At 50.7% G+C, this 27,002-nt stretch overlaps 2 protein-coding genes across 8 annotated transcripts in view; one reads left to right on the forward strand and one right to left on the reverse strand.

Annotated features, from left to right (window-relative positions):
- The first annotated feature begins 345 nt into the window (after positions 1–345).
- Positions 346–27,002, forward strand: part of C14H12orf43 (chromosome 14 C12orf43 homolog) — a 29,881-nt gene continuing 3,224 nt past the window's right edge. For 2 of the 5 annotated variants that reach the window (XM_036929197.2, XM_057491244.1), the window contains exons 1-6: positions 347–519; positions 2,925–2,967; positions 3,147–3,245; positions 5,763–5,836; positions 6,380–6,470; positions 23,825–23,947. In XM_036929197.2, the coding sequence (XP_036785092.2) occupies positions 381–519; positions 2,925–2,967; positions 3,147–3,245; positions 5,763–5,836; positions 6,380–6,470; positions 23,825–23,947 (569 nt within the window). In that variant the 5' untranslated portion in view covers positions 347–380. Of the gene's footprint in view, positions 520–2,924; positions 2,968–3,146; positions 3,246–5,762; positions 5,837–6,379; positions 6,471–6,969; positions 7,863–23,824; positions 23,948–27,002 lie in introns of those variants that run through there. The other 3 variants (XM_036929196.2, XM_036929194.2, XM_036929195.2) reach the window with 3 other exon arrangements.
- HNF1A (HNF1 homeobox A) lies at positions 7,821–27,002 on the reverse strand. 3 transcript variants are annotated; one of them, XM_036929191.2, is made up of 10 exons: positions 25,488–27,002; positions 19,744–19,943; positions 15,211–15,397; positions 14,546–14,787; positions 13,554–13,705; positions 13,302–13,443; positions 12,347–12,538; positions 11,069–11,190; positions 10,838–10,982; positions 7,821–9,541 (listed from the first exon to the last, which is right to left on the reverse strand). In XM_036929191.2, the coding sequence occupies exons 1-10, from the start codon at positions 25,811–25,813 to the stop codon at positions 9,414–9,416; spliced, it is 1,836 nt and encodes a 611-aa protein (XP_036785086.1). In that variant the 5' UTR covers positions 25,814–27,002; the 3' UTR covers positions 7,821–9,413. The 3 variants fall into 3 exon arrangements, with proteins under 3 accessions (XP_036785086.1, XP_036785085.1, XP_036785087.1); XM_036929190.2 differs by having other exon boundaries at positions 13,242–13,443; XM_036929192.2 differs by lacking the exons at positions 19,744–19,943; positions 25,488–27,002 and adding an exon at positions 16,467–17,133 and having other exon boundaries at positions 13,242–13,443.

Genomic DNA, 27,002 nt, shown 5'->3' on the forward strand with positions numbered 1-27,002 from the left:
CCAATAATCTGAATTTTGTTCTCAACAAGTTTCCCAAGGCGTTTCTGATACTCAGATTTTGGAATTACTGGAATAAATGGTAATAATGAAACCACTTTAAATCAAAACTTGGAACAACTGCTTGTTCTCATTAACTCCTTCTGTGACTTTTAGCAATTTCTTCTCCTCTGAAGGTCTCGCTTCCTCATCTAGAAAAGGATGGAGAAATTAATCTCTTAGGCCCTTCCAGCTATCACATTTGAGGACACCGCCAGGCCAGCTGGTGGCCCGGGGCAGCCAGAGCCTGAGAACTGCAGTCCCCACCATGCCCTGCGCTTCTTCGCTCTCACGTAGCGTCACCAGTGGAGGCGTCCCCCCAGAATCCTTTGCGGTGGATCGAGATGGCCGCGTCCAATGGGTCCGCGAGCGACTTGGAGAGCAGCGGCAGCGATGCAGAGGAGCTGGCAAGGTGCCGCGAAGCGGCGATGCCGACCTGGGGCTTGGAGCAGCGCCCGAGCGTGCCGGAGAAGCCAAGAGCCGGTAGGGGACTGTGTTCAGGGAGCCTGGCCGAAAGGTGTGGGATCTTCCGCGGGGATCTGAGAGGATGGGCGGTGAGAGGTAGTCGCAGGAACTCGACTTCTTACCTGGGGAAAGCACTAGGGACTGGGTGGGCTTCGGACTCACGGCGCGGGCAGATGCAAAGGGGAGGGTGTCTGTCATCCCAGTCGGGGAAACTGAGGCACCCGATTGTCTCTCAACTGCTTCCTTCGGCCCTTCGTCACTGTCGCACACGGGGCAGTCCGCCACCAAGCCAGGGTGAATGCGACATCCTCTTCCTGGATTCGCACATCCAGCCTTTCCCCGCCTTCAGCATCTTCTCACACCCGGGGCTTGCCAGTGAGTTGTGTCCTAAGCATGTCTCTGACTGTGACTCCCTAGTGCCCGGGAGTGAAAAGCCCCGGGAACACGGGTACTTAGTCATGGATGGAATCCAGAGTCCGTGAATTTGGAATGGGAAAAATATTTCATCTTTACCGACCTTTATTGAAATTTAGCATCTCTATCATGCATGTGAACAAGCCACACTAGTTTTGGCAATACCTGCTATTTTGTCCAAACAAGTGTAAAAAGTTTTCGTATTCCATTAGTTTTTGCATATGCATCAAAATATTTTATTCACAATAACATTTTGGGAAAAATATCATTTACACTCATCCTGCTTTAAAATTGCAGCAATTTTTAGACCCCACAGTGGATGGTATTTAATGCATTAATAAAGAAACACATATATTAGTATGCCAAATTTTATTTTTTTACTATTAAAGATAACCATTTCAGTATCACTGGTTTCATCTTGTTTTGTTTGTGATCTTATGTGTTCTACTCTATAGATTTAAAACATTGTTCTGAAAAGGGAGCCAGGCTTTGCAAGGTTAAGAACATTGTTTTTGTTTAAAAGGGCTGATAAGCCCCTTGGAATCCATTCCTTGCCTGCCTCTCTCTTCAGAGCCAGGCATAAATCCAGGTGTGTCTGACTCCAGGCCCATGCTGTTACCTGCTGTTATGACACTCCCTGCCTCAGGCAAGTGCCCATTGTAGATGAAACTCCCACCCTTGGGTCCATGACTATGTGGAAATGCAGATCTTTAAAGACTGTCTCGGGCTTCCACATTACCAAATTCCAGTTGTGCTGGGCATTTTGCATTCTGTGCTGTGCTTTGGGCCCAGAATTTCCAAGGGTCCGTTTTGTTGAGTTGGTGCCTTAAATACATAAACACATTTTGTCCCACTATTTAAGTTAAAATCCTCAGAGCCATCTTTCACTAGTCTAGTTCATCTTTCACCACCTGCCTAGTTCATCAGCAAAATCCTGTTGATTCCATCTTCCAAATACATGCATCTAGTGTCCTACCACGTCTCACCATCTCAGTTCTTGCAGCAGTCTTCTGTCCTGTCCCACTATGGTCTTTTTCCATACTGGAGCCAGAGGGAGTCTGTAAAATCCTACATCTGTTTATATCCTTCCTCTCTGCAGAATCCTCCAGGGGCTCCTCACCTCCCTCAAGGCCCAGGTCCTCACATTGGCCCACCAGGCCCTAGGCCCTTCATGATTTAGCCCCAGGCTGCTCCCCCAGCTCACTGGGCTCTGGCCGTGCTGGTAGGCCAGACGGGCTTCTGTCTTAGGGCCTTTACAGGTGCTCTTCCCTCCAACTGGAAGATTCTTCCCCAGTTACCCATTTGACTCGCTCCCTCACCTCCTTCAAATGTCTGTTCAAGTGTCACCTATCAGTGATGTCCTCCCTGCTTTTTTAAATGATCTCCACCTGGCACTCACATCTTCCTCCCCTTTTTTCCCCATTATACTCATTATTATCTAATTTTATACTTTAATTAGGTGTGGTTTTTTTGTCATCTGTTTCTACTGACTAGAATGTAAGCTCCATGGGGCCTGGGATCTTTGCCTTAGTTGTTCTGCAACTAGAACACCACCTGGGTAATATTAGACCTTCAGTATTTGGTTGAGTGAATGACCACCAGGCCAGGCATTCCCAATGTCTTGGCTTGAAAAATGTAATCAGCATGATTGAGCCACCCTCTTCTCTTTTCTCCACAGCACTTAGCACACAGCCAGGCACACAGTAGGTGCTCAGGAGATGCTGGAATTAGATCACAGCTAGACGAGCCTGCTTAGCATGGTGGTTTAGAGGAGGGCTCTGGAACCAAATGGCCTGAGTCCTCCCAGCTCTTATCACTTATTAGCCTTGGTTGACACTGGCAGTTATATTACATTTCCTTGCCTCACTTTCCTCTTCTGCAAAATGGCAATAATGATCTATCTAATTGGATCATTGGGAAGATTCAATGAATTATACATGATCACTTAAAATCACAGCAGATATTGTTGTTTCCTTTTGTAAATGTCTCACGGTTCATTATTTCCACAGGTGCCACAAATAATCAGTTGCCAGCCACCCAGCTAAGCCTCAGGTACTGTGCATTTTAGATTCAAGCTTTATTTATTCATCTAATAAATACTGATTCCCTGCTGTGTGCCAGATGCTAGCTTAGACCTGGGATATCAGGGTGAATAAGATACATGCAGTCCCTGCCCTCATTGGGGCAGCTTCTGAACTGGACTTTCTGAGGTCCTTTTGTGTTGTTAATAGGCGTAAGGTGGATGAACATGATCAAGATGGCAACGAGCTTCAGACCACCCCCGAATTCCGAGCCCACGTAGCCAAGAAGCTGGGAGCCCTCCTCGACAGGTAACCGAAAGTGTCCCTTCTCTTCTCCTGCCCTCATTAATATGAGCAGTAACGGCTAACATCAGTTGGGAGCTCTTGCCGTGCCAGCAGGTGTGGGCAGGTACAACATCATTGCAGTCATTGCCCTACCTCGCAGGTGCTGACATTATCCTGATTCTCTAGGTGAAGTAACAGGCTCTCCGGGAGAAGCAGTTGCCTGAGGTCACAGGGAGTAAGGAGCAGAGCTGGGACTCACACCCAAGTGTATTTGACTCCAGAGGCCATGCTCTTAATCACTGCATTATCCTACTGCCATGAAAATAAGAGAGCACCCGAAGAAGCAAGAGCTCATTCCCACCACAGAGGGCAAGGGACAGATGGAAGTACTATTCTTGGGCCCTGTTTGCCAGGCACAGTGCCAGCTGTCTTACATTTGAGAATACAATCTGTAAAGATCCAGGTCAGCATTTATAAAATGAGCCCCAAGTTCAAAGTATGGCTTTAGAATAAAGGGGTCCAACAGCAAAGAAGTTGAGAAGCACTGCAGTCTACATACCTCTATGTGCCCTTGGAGATTTAGGCTCATAGTAGTGTATTCAAGGCTCTGAGAAGTCCTGCAGTAAAGAGACCTGTGTAACTTGCAATTTCCAAACTCATTTGGCCACAGTGCCTTTGGTTCACGGAACTCTGATCAATGTACCATAAAACACATTTTGAATTAAAACAATCCATTACAGATTGGCAGAACCCTAGCAGATTTTGAAAGGGAGGTGAAGATGTTCAGGCCATACTCCTTCCATTTGAAGTAGACATAAAGAACAAATTAATCCTCCCAAAATGAAACCAACTGCACTTCGGGGACAGAATGTTGGTCCAGACTTCAGCAGCCTGAACCACCATGTCATTAGTGTTGGTTCCTAGCTTGAGAATGTGGTAAATGTATTTAGGAGGGTCAGTTAGCATTTCAACCCAGGGAGCAGTTTTTCTTGATTGATTGGCTTCAGGGTGCACAAGATCTGCCTGGCATTGCAGTGACCCACACCAGACATTTCCCCAGGGGGAAATCCAGCAGGATTCAGGCCAGCCATGGTCAGAATATTCCTTGCAGTGTTTTTATGTTCTTTGCAAAGTGATTTAAATGATTCTGCAGTTGGTCCCTTGTGTTAGATCAGGATTTCTCAGCCTTGGCACTGTGGACATTTTACACTGGATTATTCTTGGTTGTCGGGGACCCTCCTGTACATTTAGATGGTTAGCAGCATCACTGGCCCCTACCCATTAGATGCTCATAGCATTCCCCCATTAGCTATGACAACTAAAAATGTCTCCAGACTTTCCCCTGTGGACCAACAGTGAACCTCTGTGTCAGGTACTCAGGTCAGGGTCAAGCACCTGGGCAGCAATGGTTTCCCTCTCTAGATTACTTTCCTGCCAAGGAGTTGGAGAGAGTGCCTTTGGGATGTACAGAAGGCAGCTAGGAGAAGGTGCCCACTGCATTGCTGTGTTTACTGCAGGCACATTGTTGAGAGCATTGTCTCTGCAGTGCATGGGGACTTCTCTGTCCGCCTTCACCAGACAGATGCTTCCTGTTCTCACAATTCTCCCTACTCTCTGCTTCTGGAGAGGGGACTTATTTTTGTTTGATACCCCATGTTGCTTATCTCAATGACAATAATCATCATTGTCATCATAGCTACCACTGACTGAGCACCTGCTTGTGGCCAAGCTCTGTGCTAAGTGCTTGACAGCCACTCTCTCCTCTAATCCTTGTGATACCCCTAAGAGCAGGGTTATCAGTCCCAGTATACAGTTGGGTAACAGGCTCAGAGATGAAGTCAAAGTCACTTGACAAAGGGGACACAGCTAATAAATGACAAAGGCAAGATTCAAAGCCCAAATCTCTCAAGTCTAAAAAGGTCAGTGGACTTTATCAGTGTCAATTTCCTGGTTGTAAGATTATATAGTTATACACAGTGGTATAAGGAGAAACTGGACAAAGGGTATATAGGATCTCACTGCATTATTTCTTGGCAACTGCATGACAGTCTATAATTGTCTCAATTTTTGTTTTAATTTAAAAAAAAACAGGTCTGTCTGCCCTTTCTAGAAACTGACCTCTGAGCCACTTTTCTAGATGGTTATGTTTCCCTTTTCATGCTTGCTGCCAGGAAACTCAAAGCAAAACGTGTCCTTTCCCTAGCAAGCGTATAAGACTTCCTGATTATACTTCCAGCTCTTTCTGTCCTGCCTGCCCTTATTTTCTCTTTGTCCTATCTGAAATTGCACTCATTTTGTTGTATGTTTAAAACTTCATCACTTTTTGGAATAAAGTGAGGTTTACAATAATGAAGCACTGCAGTTGGAGCTGGCAGGGGCTGATGAGCATGAAATGGTTGTAGTCATTAGCATTCTTACCACACTAATGAGATTCCTGGTATTGCATTTAAGATCTCATGCCTTTATCCCCTCCACTTAAAAAAAAAGTTATAACTTTCTCTTGTTGTTACCAAAAATCTCAACCATCTCCTCCCCCCTTAGCTCCATTTCCATCTCAGAAGTAGTGAAGGAGCCAACAAAGGCTGAGGTACAGAGAGTCACCCCAGAGGATGATGGTGAGTGGTTATACTATTAATATCAGCTGTCATTTAATTGACTGCCTACCATGTGTCTGGAGTTTCGGTATATTCTTTCCTCTGCTCAGTCCCGCTCTGAGGCAGGCATGATGGTGATACCCCAGTTTACAGGGAAGCTATAAAGGAAGCTGAGGTTCTGAGAAATGAAATCACTTGCTTGAAGTGATTTCATCTGTCCATCCCTGAGCAGGAGCCCCGTACCACCTCACCCATGAGCCCTCCCATCTGCATCTGTCTGTCCCGTGCCCAGCATGTTTGCTGTTTTGGAGGCTGCCTTAGGCAGGAGGCTCAGCTGCTGATTTCCAGAAGCTTCTGATGGCATGCTGACCTGGTTTGGCAAGCACCCTGTCCTCAGGTTCTGGTGGACATCAAGCATGCATCATTTTTTAGTGCGGTGACAGTGATTCCCATGTCTTTTCCTCTGAACTAGGAGCTCCTTGAGGGCAGGAACAGGCAGCCTTGGCACGCGGAAGGGAGGGCAGGTGGCCACCTGCAGTGCTGACTCTGCTCCTTGGATTTCAGGCTTCCGCCTTTTCTTCACATCCATCCCTGGAGATCCTAAGGAGAAAGTTCCTCCCCAGCCCCGCAGGAAGCGATTACCTTCCAGCTCCAGGTAAGCTTGTACCCTCGCTCCAAGTTCCCTCCTTTTTGCCCATTTTCTGTGTTTGCCACTCCCCCGAAATAGCCAGACAGACTCCAGTACGGTCCAGGCCAAAAAGGAGTCCTGACAGGCAACTCTAGAAACAGTATACTCAGTGCAGGGGGAGGGGGCCTCCAGGTATCGGCTTTGGATCTTTGCTGGTTTCTGAGCACCCATCTTGTGCCAGACACGTCACTCCTGGGAATATTCCTGTGGGTTCTAGACTTGGTTAAGATGCCCATTTTATAGATGAAGAGACTGAGGGTCAGGAAGGTTAAGTCAGTTAATGAGGTTACCCAGCTGGGAAGCAGAGAAGCCGGTGTTGGAACCTGGGTTGGTCCCACTCCCAAGCCTGAGCTCTGTAACTGCCTCCTTCTGGCCTCTTTCTGGTGGCTTAGACTGAGGGCAGGGGAGAGGGCAGCCTTGGGGCTCCCTCCCAACTCAGCTGACCCAGACCGCCTCCTCCTTGCAGCAGTGAGGACAGTGAGGAGGAGTGGCAGCGGTGCCGGGAGGCAGCTGTGTCCGCCTCCGACCTTCTCCAGGAGTCCGCCCTCCACGGCCCTGTCACAGTGGGAAAACAGGCAAAGAGGAAGAAAAGGAACTCGACAGAGAAAGCGAAGAAGGAGATCAGCGCTGATGTGGCCACTGCCACCACCACCACAAGCGGGATCACAGTGGGGAAGCAGGAAAAGGGGTCACCTGAGCTCCGCGGAGACCCGGCGTCACTTGGAACCAAAAAGAAGAAAAGGAAGAAAAAAACAAAGGCCAGTGAGGTTTCCCTATCCCCACCAGCCAAGAGGGCGGCAGCTGTGCCTACAAACTGACCCCAGCTGTGGGCACAGGGCCAACTAGCCCTGAGCACAAGGCACCCACTGGGGACAAGGCACTTCCAAGCCCAGACTCTACCCATGATTAGGGCTTGCCCAGCAGTCTGGGTAAAGACGTGGTGGTAGGGCAAGAAGCCTCAGCAAGACCTGCCCTTCTGTGCTCCCACTGCGGGCTGGACGGACCTGTGGTACCAGAACATTCCTTGGCCTGAGGAAGAAGGAGTCTTCCAGTTACTCAAGACTGATGGCCAAGTGGCAAAGCTTCATCTTCCCAGGATTGTCTGAGAAGAGCAAGTGAAGGGAGACCTTTCCCTTCCCCTCCACCTCAGCCTGTGTGGGAGACAAACTTAGAACGAGGGAAGGGGTCCCCGAGATGCCAAAGCCCAGAAAGAGTTTTGTACTTCTCCCTCCAGGTCTGTGTGTTCCCTCTAAGTTTCCAGAATTTTCTTTCTCCACATTTGTGAATATACCATGCACAATCATGTGTCTACACCAGCCAGATTATCAAAAATAAATTGTCGAGAAAACCAAAATGAAACAGTGACTTGGGTGCTCCCTTTCTGTCAGTGCTGAATTTTGATTCATCCTAAATAAGCGTCACATCCTCCTGCGTACATCCCGCGATGTGTTCCTGCAAGCTAGCTCTAAGGCAAGAGTGGAAGCTCAAGGTTAAGATGAACTTCCGGTTTCGTCACCCTGCCTTTCATTCAGCAGAGCGAGAAAGACAGGCAGGGTGAGAGTGTGCGTGTGATGGACCCACCTGCACCTCCCTCTGCCTGCCCAGCCCCATCTGGGCAATGTGTGGACAAGCAAGAAGTCTGTGATATGTTCCTCATTTACTTTACTAAAAGTTAAATACACATACAGGCTTGCCCTTAGCTGGCTGCAAGCTGCAAGGGGTGCTGGTTCTCCCGGCCTCTTCCCCAGGCCCAGGATGGAGGCAGTCCATGAGCGGTTACCTGCAGCAGCCAGAAGGAGATGAGGTCACGGGAACCCTAGATGTCCGCAGCTGCCTGTCCTTCCCCATGGTGCTCAGAGCCACAGGCTTCTCAGGGCGGCTGTGACCCCCTGGAGCGTTCCCCCTCCCTCAGCCAGGTGGGCTCCTAAGCTTCCAGCCATCAGTCCTGTCTGCACAGGTGGCTCCTCTCCCTTGCTCTCACCTCTCTCCTCCCCCTCAGCACCTCTGTTCTGCCAGCGGCTCAGGCCTTGCTGCCTTTTGGGCTTGGCAGCTTCTCTGAAATGGGGATTGTCTGCAGGGCCCCAGAGGCCAAAGGTACTGCTGTCCCACAGCCTCAGTTTAGCAGCAGGTGCAGAGTCTCAAGGCTCCCGCAGGAGCAGGGACAACTTTCCCCACCAAGGGGCTTTCCAGTAGAGGCAAGATGTCAGGCTGGCGTCAGAAGGCGTGATGCTTGGGGGAACAAAAGTCCAAGGAAACTAGGTCATGGCCAGGGAGAGGGAGGGCTCAGGATAAGGGAAGCTGGAAAGCTCTGCATGCCTTTGCTGTTAGCTTGAGCTTCCCCCGGGCCCTGACCCAGAGTAGCCGCTCAGGGAATGCTATGTGAGAGGGTGACATGTGGGTCAGTAGCTGGAAGGGGGACAGTGTAGAGTGGCCTAGTCAGGGCATAGGTGACTGTATGAGGCCACATTGAGCTAGGGCTTTTCTGAGAGCTCAGCAAGTCACAGCTACACAGGCTTGTGTCCTAAGAAGTGGCTGCCAGAGTACCCTTCAGGGTCCCAGGGCTCTCCACGGGCCCAGGCTGGGGCACCAGAGTCCAAAGGCTGTCCGTTTCTGTTCCAAGTGACAAGATTCACCCTGAGCAGCAGGGACACTCCATCCTATGTCCTGCCAGGAGCAGGCTTTGCTTCCTAGTTCTGCACAGGCCCCTCTTGTGCATGGAAGCAACCTTCCCCAGGTTGGGGCTCAGATGCCTCCCTTTGTGGTGCTGGCAGAGCCAGGTGGGGACTGATGGGGTTCTCCAAGGGCGGCAGCCCCATGGCAGTAAAACTCTTGCAGGCTCAGGTGTTCTCGTCACCCACCAAGCAGACATCCAGGTTCCATGGCCTGGCCCCTGGGAGGCAGTTGCCAAGGTTACTGGGAGGAAGAGGCCATCTGCGTGGAGATGAAGGTCTCGATGACGCTGTGGTTGGGTGGCAGCAGGTGGCTGTGGTTGTGGTTGGAATCGGAGCTCTGGTACACCACCAAACTGCTGGAAGGCACTGCGGAGGCCAGCGGAGCTGCTGACTGCCCGCCAAGCCCGCCCTGACCTCCCTGCCCTCCTGTCCCCGGGGGCACTTGAGACAGGGGAGGTAAGGCCTTGCCACCTGAATCACAGCAGATACCCAGAACCCCAAAGTCAAACCTCTACCCTTGGGTCTTGACCCCCAGCCTGACTCTGGGACACCCTTGAAGTGGCCTCCTTGGGGCATTTTAGTGGGAACATTACAGAAGCTCTGGCGAGATGGCATGGTGTTAGCTGGGTGCGCCACCTGGGCTAGGCTGCCATACCCTGTCATTGAACTGCACCCTAAACATTGCTGTGAAGGTATTTTGTAGATGTGGTTAACACCTGTAATCAATTGACTTTAAGGCGATTTCCCTTGATAATGTGGGTGAGCCAATCAGTTGAAGGCCTGAAGAGCAAAAGCTGAAGTGTCTTGGAGAAGAAGGAGCTCTGCCTCGAGACCGCAGCATCAACTCCAGCCTCCGCCCCCAGCCTGCTGGCTGCCCTGCAGCTTTCAAACCCGCCAGCCTCACCATCGCAGGAGCCAGCTCCCTGTCTACCCCTACTGGTTCCGTTTCAGGGAACCCTCACTGATTTGGATGGTTAAGACAATGGGCTTTGAGCTTGGACCTGGATTCAAGTCCTGGCCCAGCCACCTAGCAGCCATCAAAATCAAGGACAAGTCCTTCACCTTGGGCATCCCCTTTCTCATCTGTACAGTGCGGGTGATGCCGCACCTCACCGGTGAAGTGTGGAGCCTTGACCACGGAGCCCTCAGCTGTCACTGCAGCCCCTAGGGTTGCGTGGAGAACCCTGAGGCTCACAGAGTGGGAACAACTTGCCCAGAGTCACACACTGAGCAAGTGGCCACCTTAGGCCTCAAAGCCCAGCAGCCTGACTCCAGAGGGCCCAGCCTTCATGCTGACATTGCAGGGTGCAGATTCAGGCCATCAGGGGAGGAAAGTGAATGGGTCTTTGGAAGCCTCTGATTTTTAAGTGCTGGCAGTGAATTCAAAGAATGCTAAACCCTGAGTCAAACCAACCCATCCATCAGCCGCTTCCGGCCCATAGCCAGCTCAGGTTGCTCCTCACTAGTACCCTCTACTCCTCTTCCAATTGCGGCATCTTTTCCAGCGGAGTCACTGAGCTGTTCCTACTGGGTAGGCCCATCTCCCTGTGGTTCCTCACCCCTCTGGGCTCACTTCCAGAGAGCACAGGTGCCCTCCAACACCTGCTGCACACACCTTCCTCCCCAGTTGAGGGGAGGAGGGGGCAGAGAAAGGCCACTCACCGGTAGGGCTGGCACTGAGCCGGTGGGCAGGCTGCAGATGCTGGATGCCAGCAGGGTCCTGGTTGGGGATGTGGATGGTGGTGGCCTGAGACACTGGCGTATGAAGTCCAGACTCGCTGGAGGCCTCAGTATCTGAGGTGAAGACCTGGCAGGATAGAAGCCCCTCCTGAGCCCGCGGGGTGGGCTCTGGGAAAGGGACAAGGACAGGGCCAGGGCAGGGCCAGCCCTTACCTGTTTGGTGGGTGTGAGGCTGGCGAGGGCGCTCAGGTTGGTAGTGTCGGTGATGAGCATGGTCTGTGGCAGCAGGCCTGTGTGCGTGTACTGGGCCACCTCAGGCTTGTGGCTGTAAAGGGCTGACCACGAGGGAGGAGAAAGGGGAACACAGACATGGCACCCTGGGCCTTCTCCCAGGAGAGCCTCAAGCTGGGTGCTCCAGGGAAAGTAGAGCATGGGACCTAGTGAATGGCCTGGTGGGGCAGTGGTTGAGGACTGAGGACTGATTTCCAAAACTGGGGGAACTTCACATACGGGGTTGGACCCTCTCTCCAACTACAGGGGCTGCTCAGCCTGGCCTGGTGGACAGCAGTCTGGGGATGCCAGAAACCCAAAGCCAGCTCCTCCTGTCACCTGGCAGGTGGGAAAAGTAATGGGAGGTGCAGGTGCTATTATACTAAGTACAGGCCTCCAGGGAAAGGATGGCTGCCCCTGGTAGGGGGTAAGCAGGGCAGAGGGCAGCACATCTCCACCTGCAGGACACCTCTCCAAAACAGTCGGAAGTTTCACCCACAGCCCAGCCCACGAAATCTCACACAGACACCGGCAGAAAAACATAAACCACATAGTCTCACATTGTCTCAGATAATGCATGGCCACACCCACTCACACACACACACATACATGCCCTCAACCAAATACACAGATCCACAGGTCTACAGTCCCTCCTCCCCTATTCCAAATTCCATAAAGTTCTGAAAAAGTAGCAGGTTTTGTAAAACTAGACCTAAAGCTCATTTGGTGGCAAAATCTGACCTGAACCAAATGTGAGATTATATTGGTCTAACCTACTTTGTGGAATGCTCCCTGTTGCCTGATGGCAAGGTGTTGCCCCAAACCCTGCTGGCAGTGTTGACTAACGTACGGTATATCCACCACACTACCTTGCTAAAGTGTGAGAAGTTGTGAATTTTGAAGTACATGTGGCCCCAAGGGCTTAAGAGAAAGGATCGTGACCTGCACTCCCATACGTGAGTGTACACATGCAAACACAGATGAACACCCACATACCCACTCACGGAAACACACGCATGCACATGACCATACATATTCACACTCTGAAATGTACTGTGGCCCACAGACTCTCAGGTGAGCTCCCGCTACCCTACCCCAGTCAGAGAAGCGCTCACACTTGTAGCAGACTCACAGCAAGACCCTGACAGCTGCTAGGCTGCCCTTTCTGGGGTCTCACATCCGGCCTCTCCCAACCCCCAGTGAGGGGCCAGGGGTGCTCACCATGTGGGCTCTGCAGCTGGGCCATGGTAGCCATGAAGGGGCTCTGGCCCACGTGGCTCTGCATGGGGGACATGAGTGGCTGCTGGTAGGAAGGGGGCAGCGGCTGAGAGAATTGGACCGGCTGCAGGGTGGTCAGGCTGCTGCCCATGGTGTTGATGACTGGCACGCTCTGCGCCTGACTGGAGGCCAAGCCTGGAGTGGGAGGAATGAGGGTCAGCCAGACCTCCCACCACCTCCACCCCCAAGCCCTGCCCTGACCCCTTGGGGCCACTGTCTCTCCCTCCCAGAGTGAACGGGTGAGAGGAGGGGGACAGGTGGTTTAGGAAACACCCTTGGACCAGGACCTGTCCTTCAATCACATGGTCCTGGCAAGTCACTCCTCTTTCTGAGACTCTAGTTCATTATATGGGTAGATGTGTCAAACTAGACTCCCCGGTGCCCTGGGTTCCACACAGTGCAAAGGCCCTGTGGCTTAATTCCTTTCCTCTCTCCCAGCACCTCTCTTATATACTAAGTCTCTGCATAATGGTTCTGGCAAATAAAGTCTTTCCAGGCTTTAAGAGAAAAAAACCTAACATCTGGAAAACTTTGATCCCCCTTACCCTACTAGTCAGTTTCCCACAAATGTTTTACCTTCTAAGATACTATATAATTTCTGTGTAAAGTTTATTGTCTGCCTCCCCACTTGGGTCACTGAGGTTTTGGTCCGTTTGGTTCAGTTGTGCAGCACTGATGTAACAGTGCCTGGCACAGAGTAGACATTCTATAAATGTATGTATATGAATGAATGAGTGAGTGAGTGAGTCTGTCCCCGGGGCTCTTCCAACCCCTGGATTCTATGGGAGCCCTGTAAGACCCCCCACCCAGGAGCTCCCTCCCTCACCCACAAGCTTACCAATGACCAGGGTGGAGGCACCTGTGTTGGTGAACGTGGGGCCCAGGGAGGCAGGCTCACCAGGCCCAATGGCCATGACCCCAGGAAGGGAGGCCATGATGAGGTTCTGGGGTTGCTGGCTGAGGCCTGGGGATGTCTGTTCCAAGCTGTGCAGTGCTGTCAGGGTGCTGACAGGAGGCAGGGGACCTCCAGTTGCCGAGACCTTGGAGGAGAAAGCAAGCTAAGTCAGGGTGGGGCTCCATACTATCTCTCTGGAGACCATTCCAGAATCTCCAAGCCGAGGGAAGTTGGGGTTGGAAGGGTCTTCCTCACCAGCTTGGCTTCGGTGCTGAGCAGGCTGTGACTGGGCTCCAGACCCGTGGGGGAAACTTGGTGCAAGGGTGCAGACACTGTCACCAAGGGGCCACTGCTGCTCGAGGACACTTCTACCGCCTCACTGGTTGCAGGCTGCCCATAGCGCACACCTAGAAAGGGAGTGGCATCCAGTCTCAGCACCCCACTTTCTTGCCCTCCATGACCTTTGTCACTCCAAACCTCATCAGGTTGCTTAGGCCACTCACGCCAGCTTGCTTTATGCAGCCAGCAAACTTCACTCAAATATTGTCCTGCCAGGCCCTATGCTGGCTGCTTCCAACTCCTTGGGAGCAAGGGCTGCATTTTATTAGCTCCATGGTCCCCACTGCCTAGTGCTATACCTGACAGGTAGTAAGTGTGTAATAAAAAAAATTTGAACTAAAGTGAATTGAAGCAAATGAAATTAAACTGCAGTGAATAGAATGAACTAGAATTAGCTGAGTGAAACTGAATCTAGTTGAACTGAACTTGAACTAGGTTGAGCATGATGGAACTGAGTTGAATTGAATCAAATCAAGTTGTATTGAATTGAGCTGAGCTATTCAGAATTTCCTTGAATTATGTTTAGACTGAATTGGTTAAATGAAAATTGGATTGGACTAAACTATACCAAACTTAAATGAACTAAGTTGGGTTATAATAAGTTGTACAGAATTGAACTGAATTGCATTGAACTAAAATGAATTGAGTTGACTTGATCTGTGAATGAATTGAAGTAACCCAAACCAAGTTAGGTTGGACTGGATGGAACAGAGTGGACAGGTCATGGAGTGGAGCGTGGAGTGGATAAGGCAGTGTAAACAGAGTGGAGTGGAGTGATAGGGAACCAAACTGAAGCACTAAGAGGTTTGGGTGGCTGCTGCCACTGGGGCAGTGCTCCCCAGCTTGCCCACCTACCTCCATGTCCCCTCTACCCACCGTCCCAATCCCCCTGCCCAGATAGCACTCACCATGGACCTTACTGGGGGAGAGGGCAGGTGGGGGCAGACCAGGAGAACTGTGAGCAGACAGCGCAGGGCCTGGGCCTGGCCCCGGTGGTGGCCCACTGTATGTGTCCATGGCCAGCTTGTGCCGAAAGGCTTCCTCCTTGCGCCGATTGGCAAACCAGTTGTAGACACGCACCTCTGTGACAAGGTTGGAGCCCAGTCCCTGTGCTTGTGATGGTGACACCCCCCTCTGGATGCACTCTGCCCTGCAAAAACAGCCACTTGTGAGCCTCCAGGCCAGGGTCTCCAGGGCTAAAGGTTAAGTTCTGAGAAGCAGGTTCTACCTGAGTGAGGCTGACAGATCTGGGTTCCAATCCCAGTTCTGCTGTGTGACCTTGAGCCAGTGACTTAGCCTCTCACCCTCCATTCATACAGAGAGCAAAATAGCCATAGGGGCATAGTGAGGATAGATGAGATGAGCGGCCACTCAAGGGTTGCTTGGGTGGGTGGTAGGTGTGTGGGTGTGAGGAAGGGAGCTAGGTTTCAGACACAGAGTAGAAGTTGAATACTCCTGGGCCAGCGTGGGACCTCTCAGAACTGGGAGCCTCCTTCAGGACCCAGAGCCACCCTGCCCCAGTCTTGTCCCAGCCCAGACCAAACCAGCTCTAATAACCCATCAGCCACTCTACCTATTGCATTCCTCCACCAGTGCCTCTCGCTCCTCCTTGCTGGGGTTCTTCTGCCTCTCGTAGGCCTGGAACAGGATCTGCTGGGATGCTGGGCCCCACTTAAAACGGTTCCTCCGCCCCTTCTTGGTTGGCAGCTCATCGCCTGTGGGCTCTTCGATCAGCCCACCCTGCCCTGCATGGGTGAACTCTGTAGGCACAGAGAGCAATAAGCAGGGGGACAGCTACTCCCACCTTCCCAAATCAGTTCATCTGACCACACTTCTGATTCTTTCTCATTCCCAGGGTGCCGAGCCAGAGAAGCTTACAGCTAGAACTCAGAAATCTAGTCCAATAATGACAAACAGTAGTGCACATTCCACCACTCTATTAACCTGTCCAAGGCAGACATCACTAATCAACCCCTGCACACTCTTCTACTGAGTCAAGATAAAATCTAACAATCCTTCTCAATAGAAGGCTCCAGGTAAGCATTAGCGTTTGCTCAGATTTGACGCATTTGCTATCCTATTTTACAAATGAGGAAGCTGAGGTTCAGGGAGGTTAAATATCTTTCCAGGGTAGCATAGTAGAGCAGAAACTTGAACCATATCTCCTAAGTAGGTTCAAAGCTATTTTCAACGTTCCAGACTTGGGGAAATGCAAGCGTTAGTCCACAGAGAAGACACCCCGTCAGGCCCAATCAGCTGGTTCCACTTTAACGGCACTATATTAGATTATCCCTGAGCAGGCCACCAAGGGAATGGGACAGACAAGTGCCAGGACATTTTTATGAAAAGGGAGGCAGGAAGATTCTAAGTCAAGGATAGAGCCACAGGAGTGACGCCGCCATCTGTGTGCCAAGAGGCGGAAGCATGCACCAGTGCTTTGGGGAAAGATGGGATTAGACCCACCAAAAATGAATCCTAGAAGCCACTAGAAACCCACCTGGTTCAGATTCCATCTCAGCATCTGTGGCTTGAGTACCCACTCATACTGACTCTCAGTTGGCCATTCTGCCTGGCAGGGGACTAGACCAATATCTGGAGTACAAGACACTATGACTTGGACCAAAAGACTAAAATATTTTAGCTTTAAAAAATTACCACTAGGGCCACCAAAAACAAGGAAAAATCTAAGAAACTCACAAGCAAAAGGAACCTAAGGATACATGACAGCTAAGTGTAATATGTCCACAACTGTGGGATCCTGGCCAGAAAAAGGGTATTAGGAAAAACTGAGGAAATCTGAATAAAGTGTGGACTCCACTTAACAGATACCTGCTTGTGCCTGCATAGTGTCAATTTCTTCCTTCAGGAAGGCCACAGTTTGCTTCTTTAGTACCAGCACTCTGCTTCTCCAGCAGGGCCCACCTTTCCAGCCCCTCTGGTTGAGATGGGGTGACCTCATTCTGGCCAACAAAAACATCATATCCCCTTGGCCACTGTGACTTATTGGTGTGTTCACTGTTCTTTCAATAAATGGTGTTGGGTGGTCAGTTACACAGGAGAAAAATTGAATCCTGGTACCAGTAGCTCCATCTATAAACTGAGAGGAACAATAAAGGCCAAAGCAACTTGTAAAAAGAAAGTATCTGCCTCTCTACCTCACCCATACACAAAAATGCATTCCAGCTGGATTGCAGTTCTAAATGTGGAAAGCAAAATAAAACTATTAGGATAAAATAGAATAGAATATGTTCATGACCTTGAGTTAGACAAAGATTTCTTAACAGGACACAAAAAGTGCTAACCATAAAGAAAAAAATTAAGACGTCCTGTTCATCAAAATATATGATTTAGAGCATATAAGGCAAACCCCAGTATAGGAGAATATATTTGCAGTACCAATATTTGAAAAAGGACTTTTGGTCAGGGTATAGTTTTTAAAACTCCTACAAATCAGTAAGAACAAAGCAGACAACCTGAAAGAAAAATGGGTAATCTCCTTGAGTAAGTAGCTCTTAAAAGGGATCTCCAAATGTCCAATAACTGTATGAAAAGGGACTCAACCTAAAGAGTCATCAAAGGAAATAAAAATTAAAACCACAGTTCGACCACCACATGTCCATCATGGCTAAAATGAAAAGGATTGACATTATCAAGGGTTGGCAAAGATGTGCAGCACCTGGAATGCTCAAACACTGCTGGTGGGAGTGCAAATTGACAGCTGTTGAATTTATGTATACTATTTGATTCAGCAATTCCACACCCAACAGAAATGTATGTACACAATTAGCAAAAGACATGTGTTAGAAAGTTTATAGTAAATGTTCACAATAGCAAAACTCAGAAGCAATCCAAATGTCCATCAAAAGAGAAAGAATAAGTACATTGCATTTGCATGATGGAAAATTCATACTCAGCAATGAGAAAGGCCAGTCCACAACATGGAACCACACAGATGAATCCCACAACTAAATGTTAAATGAAAGAAGGCACTGTATGATTCAATTTATATAAATTTGAGAAACAACCATAATTGCCCTACAGTCCTAGAAGTCAGGATAGTGATTATTCTTGCTGGGATGAGGGGAGTTTCTGGGGAGCTGATAATGGACTATATTTTACCTGATTGGTAGTTACATTGGTGTGTTCACTTTGTGAAATTTCATTTGTGTACTTTTCATATGTTAGACTTTATTTAGGATTTTATATATATATTTTTAAGTCATTCCATTGGAAAAGGCTGAAGAGATGCTTTTTTCCTTCTGAGGCAGCTAAGCTGGTACAATTGGCAGTCCAGAGAGCCCAGGGGCTATCTTTGCTGTCTGAACAGAGCTTAGCTGAGAATGAGGCCAACATAGAAGAAAACAGGAGCCAAGAGATCCTGGATCCAGCCATGCCTGAAGCAGCTGTGCACTCCTCACATTCATGAGCCAATAAATCCCTTTTTAGCTTATATCAGTTTGAGTTGGGGTTCTGTCCTGTGTTACCCAAAAAGTCCTAATACTTCAGTCCTATCTTGCATGCTGTGCATCTGAAATTCTCCAGTGTCTCCTTTAAAGTTAAAACATTCTCTGGGGAAGCTCTATTTGGGTCACAGTTTGCTTCTTTAGTCCCAGCTCTAGGCTGAAATCCTTGATTACATTTCTAACAGTTCTTTCAACAAAACATAGGCATTTATTTAATACTGTAAAATTTCTTCCAGTGATGGTTTGGGGGAAAGACAATCCTCTCAGAAGCTAAACCTCGTTCTAACAAATTTTTCAAAATAAGTCAGTACAAAATGTACACTTTTTTCTGAGCATGTTCCATAGTACAATAGGGAGTGAATATCTCAATAACTGGAGTGAGGACTAGAGGTAGAATAAGGATTAGAGATGTCTGCTGTGTAGATTTGTTTTTCAGTAGTGACTTTTACTATTAGTGGGAGTGTAAACTGTCACCATGTCTTTGTAAGAAACTATGGGAATATCTCTCAAAGATTTTAAAGTACTTACTCTGTGACCCAGCATCCCACCTCTAGGAACTTCTCCTACAGACACACTCACATATGAGCACAAACAAACACAAAGGATGTTCTTGGAAAAAATTGGTTATAATGGAAGATTGGAAAAACCCTAAAAGTCCTTTGGTAGGTGGCCAGTTAAATAACTGTACCTCCAAATAATAGAATAACTAGCAGCCCTTTAGAGAGCAGAGGAAAATACATTTGTTATATAGTGCTGGCATATGCATAAGATATCTCTGGCAGGATACATATGAGAATGAGACTGAGAATTCCAATGGCTGCTTTAGGAGAAAGACACCTCATTTTTACTGTAAACTCTATTTTCTCCTACTTTTCTAAATCAAGTGTGTATTGCCTTTTTAAAAAACTGACTAATTAATAAAATTAATTAACCCCCCCCCAATTTTTTTTACATATAGAAAGACTCAAAAGTATGAGATTTTGTGGTGTGTGAGGCCTAAGGAAGCCCACCACTCCCTAAATAACAGTATACCTGGGTCTTCCAGGGTTTGCTATGGAGGATTCGCAGAGCATGTACCTTGCCTCTGAGCCTTTACTAATGCTGTTCCTTCCATCTGAAACACCCTTCCCTGCATCTCCTTGGATCGAAATTCCCCTCACACTTTAAGACTTACATAAAAGGTCATACTTCTACTGTGATCCTTCCAGATACCCTGCCTCCCCGAGGAAGAATAGGTTATTCTCTCCTCCTTCAGCTTAATACTTTGAAATAATTTATGTAGTCCTCTGCACTGGGCCTGGCATCTGGCACACAGTGAGTGCTCCATAAATACAATTATTGTTGTTATCACATTATAATACATGACTCACTGTATCATAATGATCTAGTCTCCTGCTTCCCCTCTACACAGAAGTTCTTAGAAGGCAGGAACCAACTTATCCATCTTGGAGCCCAGGACCAACCCTCCTCTCCTGCTCCAGAGGGCCTTGCACAGAATAAGTAATAAATGCTGGTTGAATCTGCTGACTTCCCTTCTGTCTGCCAGTCCGAGTAATGGGGTGTCGAAGCTTGCAGCTCCCACCCTCAAGCGGCAGAGAATCCCGGGCCCTGCCAGGGAAGACGGGGCTGCGGTCATTACTTACGCTGGGCCACCTCTCGCTGCTTGCGGACGTACCAGGTGTACAGGGCGGCTCGCTTCTGTGTCTTCATGGGGGTGCCCTTGTTGAGGTGCTGGGACAGGTGGGACTGGTTGAGGCCGGTGGTGTCGACCACCTCCCGCTGCGGGATATTGTGCTGCTGCAGGTAGGACTTGACCATCTTCGCCACGCGCCACGGGTCCTCCCTGGGAGGAGGGGAAGGACACCGCTGCTCAGCAGGGGTGTGGGAGGGGCTGGAGGTCCTGGGGGCTAGGAGCCCTGTCGGCCGTAGGGGTGGGGATCATGGGCAAAAGCAGCAAGGAGCCCGGGACCTGCGCTTGGATTCAGGGGCAGAGAGGTGTGGGCCTCATGCCTGGACACAGCGCCACAGACACATGAACACGGGGACAGAGACTCGTGGACATGTTGCTTGCCACAGCAAACGACTGGAAACAGCCTAAGTGTCCAGCAAACGGGCCCTGAATAACTAAACTGTGGTGTTTGGGTTGACTGAACCGTAGAAGTCCTGTGAAGAAGCTCTGTGTGCGCCCAGAGGAGTTATCTGGCAGGGTTGCTGAGCTAAAAGTGGCATAAAAGAATATTTCTACTTATTGGCTTCTGTTCGCGTGTGATAACGGAAGGGCGACACCGATTGCCTCAAGGTGGGCGTGGGGTGCTGCGGACAGGAGGACAAGGAAGGACAGTGTTCTCTTCTTGTACTTTTAAAATTATGTACAGCATTATGATGTTATATGATCTGCTATATATGCATATTTATACTTAAAACTGAACTGTACAAAATGAAAAGCAAAATAACCCCCCAGCGCTCTGAAGCCCACCGCCCACTGCTTCCTCCCCTAGTACTTCTCTCCTTCACGTAGGACCGTCCTTGCCTGCCCCCTGGACAGTGCCCTTTTCTGCAAGGGCACGGAGCCTTCCAGGAGCTTTGGCCCTGTGACTTCCTCCTTCTTTATCAGCGTATTCCCGTACTGGCATGGAGGAACCCGTGGGAACAGATCAATTTCAATCTGTCAGCAGGCAGTACGGCCATGTCCCATTTTTGTAAATCTGATAGCTGGGTGATTTAGTGTTACTTGACTGTTTCTTATGAGTCAGGCCTCTAAAGGCTGGTCATTTAAATCTTACAATAACCCTAGGAAATAGGTACTATTCATATGCCCATTTCCCAGGTGAAAAGTTGAGGCTCAGAAAAGTGACCCAGCTGGGGTTCCAGGACATGTTGCTTTGCCCACACCCCCCAGGCCTCTCCCTGAACTCCTCTCTTCTGCTTTCAGGGGCTCCTGGGATCCTCTCTTCTCTACCTCACCTGCTCCCTGGGTGCCAGGCACAGCTAGGAAGGAAGGGCAGGACAAAGTCCAGCCTTGTGCTTCGTGGCAAACATGTTTATCTGATTCTGGGGCTGGGCTGCCTCCCTCCTCCCCCGAGTGCAATCATCAGCCTCCCGAGTAAGCCTCCCTCCCTCCCTTCTCTCTTCCCCAGAAAGAATGAGCTCAGTCTTCTTTTCACAGGGCTTCACCAGGCACAAACTAAAGACTATCTGTCACTGTCCATGTGATTCCACGTCTCTCTGTCCTTGGCTCTCTCTCTCCTGTCTCTGTCTCTCTGTCCCTCTCACACACACACACACTCAGTCTCCAAGAACTTCTTTTTAGGACAGTTTCCCCCAACTCAGAATTAAGAGGCTGGATCTCCAGATATCTCCTATTTTCATTCTAACGGGTTGAAGAGTCAAACTAACCTGGGCTCAAATCCCACCACTGTGACCTAGCTCCTGATGTGTGCATGCGCACAGCTCCTCTGTAACACAGTGGTAAACCCGTGCCTGCCTTCCAGGGCTACTGGGAGACCTGAATGACCTTGAAATGGGGGTGAGACACTTAACACAGAGCCTGGCACAGAGTAAGTGCTCAGCAAGTAGAGTGATTTGTTTCATCATCATCATTGTCATGGCCAGCAGTGCAGTCCTGGACACCCAGGCCCCGAGCAGAAGGATGAGGGTCCAGAAGTGGTGTGGATCTGCCCACCTCTCCCACCTCCCACCTCCTACGGTTCTGGAGTCAATCTGAGATTCAAGGCTTTGGGCCTTTCGCTTGCTGGCCCCTGGGGTTGCAGTGGGTCCAAGGTGGTGGAGCTGGGAGACCAGCCTATTGGGCGACTCATCTGAAGGGGAGCTGGGCTCTCAGTGTGGGGCCTTCGGATCTCAGTTGGAATCCCTGCCCTGTCATTCTATCTGGGTGGCCTTGGAAAATAAGTTGCTTAGCTGCCATGTACCTCAGTTTCCTCATCTGTGATCTGGGGCTAATAATGTTTCATAGGTTGTCAGGAGAAGACAAGCTCATGCATTTGCAAGCCCTTCGTGAGCTCTAGAGCGCTCCGTGTAAGTGGGTCGATGGGGAAGGTACCAACAAAGAACGTCTCACAGGGAGAAAAAGGGAGATGAATGGACCAAGGAAGGGCATGCAGCCTCAGAAGGGCTGTGCAGGGTGGGATTAGGAGGACCTGCATCCAAGTCCTGGCCTGACTATGTAAACATTACCTTGGGCAAGTCACTTTGCCTCTCTGAGCCTTAGTTTGCTTGTCTTTAAAATGGGACTGGTAATAATAGCAACCATTTATTGCACTTACATGCATTTAACCCTGTGGGTTGTTATCATCTCTGCCTTGCACAGGCAATGGGCTCAGAGAGGAGCAATCACCTGCCCAAGTGAGAGTGGGGCAGAGCTGGGGTTTAAACCCAGTCAGGCTGGCCTCAGTTAGATTGTCCTGCTTCTGCCACTGTCTCTCTGGGTCTCATGCCCCAGTGCTGCCCAACGGGGAGGATCACAGACCCTCAGGGTTGAGGTTCGAGCTGCTCAGGGGCAGGGAAGAACTAGGAGGACACCCAGGAAGGTGTTCTCAGTACAAGTAGTCTCCTCCCCTGGCCACAACAGCAGATGTCCCCAGAGCCTCAGAGAATCCTAGTCACTCACTCATTCATGCTGTCTCTCAGCCACTGGGCTGGATATTAGGGTATGAGTAGCAAACAAGGCCACACAGGCCCTGCCCTTGCAGAGCTTCTATTTTCATGATGGGAGATAGAAACCAACAGACAGACAAATAAGATAATCATAAGTAATGACAAGGGATAGGAGAAAGTTACGGAAGGTAGTGGGAGAGTGAGTGACTGTGGAGGGGCCTACCTTTAGATGGGGGCAGTCGGGGAGGTGCCATTTGAGCAAAAGGAGGAGAAGTAACCAGCCATGGGAAGATCTGGAAAGAGGGTTCCAGGCAGAAGAGCAACACATGCAAAGGCCCTGAGGTGGGAATCAACAAAGTCAGTGTGACTGGAGGAAAGTGAGAAGAGGAGAGAGGTTCCTCAGAAAGAGGCCAAAGAACCAGGGCAGGGAGCTGGAATTATATTTGTTGTCCAGGTAGCAAAACTGAGGTAGGAGGCAATGAGCCTTGCCCAAGGTCACACAGTGAACTAAGGATGGAGATCTGGGGGAAGAGCTCATGGTCCTGCTGTGGCCTCAGGCAAGGGGCCCCTGGGGGAAGTCTGGGACCCAGGGCCCACGCCTGCCTCTTCCCAGACCATCTTCTCTGGAGACGTGGCTTCCACTGGAGTCCTGCCCCTGCACCATCCTTTCCAGCCTCAACCTCCCTCCCTAACCAGGTCTTCATCAGGGGTCCCCCACCTGACCCCTTCCTGTACCCTGAGGCTAGAGGCCCCCCTTCTTTTCCTCGGGGCGTTTTCAGGTCCCTTTTGTTACCTGAACAATAAGTAACCCAGGTAGTTAGTTATAAACTCCACAGGAACAAGGAGCTGGTTGATAATTTATAGCAACATCTCAAATTTAAATGGAAAGTAAATAGCATGCTGTTAGCATTAAAGAAAACCCAATCGGGCAGGTGGGAAGCACTTCAGCCTCCTTTCAGCTTGGGGTGCCTCACTCTCTCCCCAAACCCTTCTCCCAGTTGGGTGTGAGCCCCTCTGCCCTCCGTCGCCTCTGCTCCGCTAGGCTTCTCCACGCATCTCTCCATTCTCCCCATTCCCCTCTCTTCCCCCATGGCTCCCCTCTTCCCTCAGCTTCCAGAAGTGCCCCAGGGAGCACTGTGACCTCTGCTCCCCGCTCAAGTGCTGTGGATCAAGCGTCCACCACCACCACCACCCCGCCAAGGGGCTGCTGATCAAGAGGCCCCACGCAGCCAGGTAAGAAAGACGCCTGGCACCCCCGGCTCCCGCTCCCACCTGAAAGCCCCCCGTCCCTTCTGGGGCCCTGAGCAGTTCTGGCCCGGCCCCACCCTGTCCGGGTTGCCTTTGCCCTCCAGCTGGCAATGCCTGACTTTTTGCCCCTCCCCTGCAGCCCAGCAGGGGCCCTTTGCCCTCCTCCTCCTGCCAAGTCAGGGGCCCTGGCTGCTCTCCTGCCCCCTGCCCAGGCCCTCACAAGGCCTGGCGGACCCTGAGGGCTCCCTGAGGCGAGGACCCAGCAGCCCTCCCCCACCCCAAGATGGGATCAGGACCTTGGACAGAGAGATGGCCCCCTAGAGAGGGTCTTTGGGACTCTTCCTTAGACGCCCCCAGCCACCCCCAGCCAGCCCCTGCCCCTAGTTATGGTGTGTAAGAGCACCACACAGAGTGGGTGTGGAGTCCCCGCTGGGCAGCCATGGTCAAGCCACTTCCTTTCTCTGGACCTGTTTCCTCATCTGTGAAACAGTTATCCAGAGCTTCTTCCCAGGATTTATCTCAACATTATCCAAAATTATACATGTGAAATGGCAACATAGCACCTGGCTGTTAGGCTGAAGGTTGCAGAGAATTGGGGAAGGGGCAGTCCCTGCAGCCCCCAGCCACACCCCCCAAACCCCCACCCCGCCCTCCTCACACCCCACCCCTGACCCCACTGGGTGGGAAGTTGGTTGGCCCAGGCCTCCCCAGGCCACCATCCCTACAAGTTAATGATCACAGACCTTATCAGAGCCTTTAGCCCGTTTATAAATTTATAAAACAAAAGAGAAATAATAAAGCCTATGGGTAATTAGTAACCAGATCAACTCTGCTGAGGAGAGGGGAGGCATCAGCTCAGACCCACCCAGTTCTCTGGGATATGGGGAGCCAGCCATGCATGGGGGTACACCACGGGGAGGTTTCCAAAGGCGCCTGCTGGTAAGGCGGGAAGGCCTGAGGCTGAGCAGGAAAGGGGAGCAGCTCCCGCCCCAAGGCTACATCTCCCTCAGGTAAGAAAGACCTGGGCTTTCCTGGATGAATGCTTGAGTCCCTGGGCAGTCAGGAGATACCCCCAAACCCCCCCAGTCAGGTCCCCCTCCCCAAAGTGCTCTGCGGCCCCAGAGCCTGTGATCTGAGTGCTTATCAGGGAAGTTTGGGTTTGGGGAGTAGAAATAGTCAGGGTCGCTGACAATCCACACCGCCTCTGGTTCTTCAGGCCCTTGACTTGTGACTCTCCCACTTTGTCCCCATCTCGGAGCACCCCTGGCCCATGTCCCCACTTCCCAAGCGCTGGGCTGAACACCTTGGCTCATGGGGACTCAGGACTCTGCAGAAGGCCAGGTCGGGGGCTGGAGGCTCCTGAGCAAGGACCCCCCTGCGCTCTTGTGGGACCTGGCCCTCTTCCCGACAGCCGGGCTAAAGGCCACAGCTCATGGGACTCTGGCCTCAGAAGAAGGCTCATCAGGAGTTAAGGGTGTGCCCCTTTGGGCTTCCTGGGAGCTGGGGACAGACAAGGGGTCCTTACTGCAGCAGGCTCTCCACCACGGCTTTCTGGTGGGCTGCCTCCTCAGGGCTGAGGTTCTCGAGCTCTTTGAGGATGGGCGGCGTGAAGTCTTCCCCATCGTCGTCGGTCTCGTCCTCCGAGCACCTCGTCTCCCCAAGCCCATTGGGCAGCTCGGCCAGCTCCCCTCGACCGCTGCCACAGGACTCCCCCTTGTCCAGGGGGCCATCTCCAGCCAGCAGGTAGGGCCCCGGCTCACCCAAGGCCTGGATCAGCGCCTCTTTGCTCAGGCCCGACTCGAGCAGGGCCGCCAGGAGCTCCGTCTGCAGCTGGCTCAGTTTAGAAACCATGGCTCCAGTATCAGTGGGCCACGCGGCCCGTGGCCACAAAATTGGCCACCTCCCCTGCCGCGTGGGCTGTCTACTTGCCAGCTGGCCAGCAGGCGGGCACAAATCAGGCCCCTTGCACCCACTGCTCCCCCAAACCCCACTAGCCAAGCCCTATGGGCACCCCCAACCCCCAACCCTGGCCCCAGCGGCCACTGAATCAGGGCCCCTGCCCGCTCTGTTTACATTGGAGCTGGGGAAATTCTCCAAGGTTCATATTTATCCGTGTGCTTAGCAAAGGGACTGAACTTTGGACTTCAGCCCTGCAAAGCGCAGGCCTCATGGCAGCGCAGAGGGACAGGGAGCCACAGCCTTCAATGGGAGTGAGCCACACAGAGGGTGGGGGAGGCAGCAGTGGGGGGCCCAGGGCAGCTGGGGTGGAAGGTGCTGGGAGCCTAGGAGGCCTTTGCATGAGCAGCGTTGGGTTCCACCCCCAGGGACCTTGAAGAGGGTCAGGCAGAGGCAGAAGAGCTTAGAAACAGAAGCACAGGGGAGTTCTAGGGAGGTGGGTGCACAATTCTCAAGGGCAGGGCTCGGTGACATCCATTTTGGGACCCAACACCCAACACCAGGCCTCCCCATAGAAACAACATGTTGACTTAAGTCTACTGTATGCTGTTCTGGATGTTACCACATTGTTTCCCTAACAGCTGTCAGTAGGTCTGGGGAATATCCCCATTTCACAGAAAGGGAAACTGAGGCTCCGAGGGTAAGCAGCTTGCCCGCCGTCACACAGCTAGCCAGGGCCAAGACTTGCTGGTGGGAACAGGGTGAGGCCAGTCAGGCATTTGACCTAGGTGCAAATTTTAAGGGGGTGCCAAAACTCTGTAATCAAGAAAAATGGTATTTGTATGCAATATATTAAAACATCAAAATTAATGCAAAACCCAAAAGAATCAACATTGTGTCCACATGAAAATTTACATGTGAGTGTTCATAGCGGCATTATTCACAATAACCAAAAAATGGAAAACATATAAATACCCATCAACGGATGAATGGGTAAATAAAATATGGTGTATCCATGAAATGGTACATTATTCAGCTGTAAAAAGGAATGAAGTACTGACATGTGCTACAACATGGGTGGCCCCTGAAGACGTGATACTGAGTGAAGAAGCCAGACACAAAGGCCACCTATTGTATGATTCCA

Source organism: Manis pentadactyla, chromosome 14 (genome assembly GCF_030020395.1).
Source record: "Manis pentadactyla isolate mManPen7 chromosome 14, mManPen7.hap1, whole genome shotgun sequence".
In the NCBI taxonomy this organism is placed as follows: Eukaryota; Metazoa; Chordata; class Mammalia; order Pholidota; family Manidae; genus Manis; species Manis pentadactyla.

Excerpts from the sequence above, each read along its gene's own strand:
- HNF1A (XM_036929190.2), bottom strand. The coding sequence starts at position 25,813 with ATGGTTTCTAAACTGAGCCAGCTGCAGACGGAGCTCCTGGCGGCCCTG. Across the intron at positions 15,398-19,743 it reads GCAGCGAGAGGTGGCCCAGC|AGTTCACCCATGCAGGGCAG; the intron begins GTAAGTAATGAC and ends CTGTGCCTACAG. Across the intron at positions 11,191-12,346 it reads CCAGCTGCAGAGCCCACATG|CCCTTTACAGCCACAAGCCT; the intron begins GTGAGCACCCCT and ends CCTCGTGGTCAG.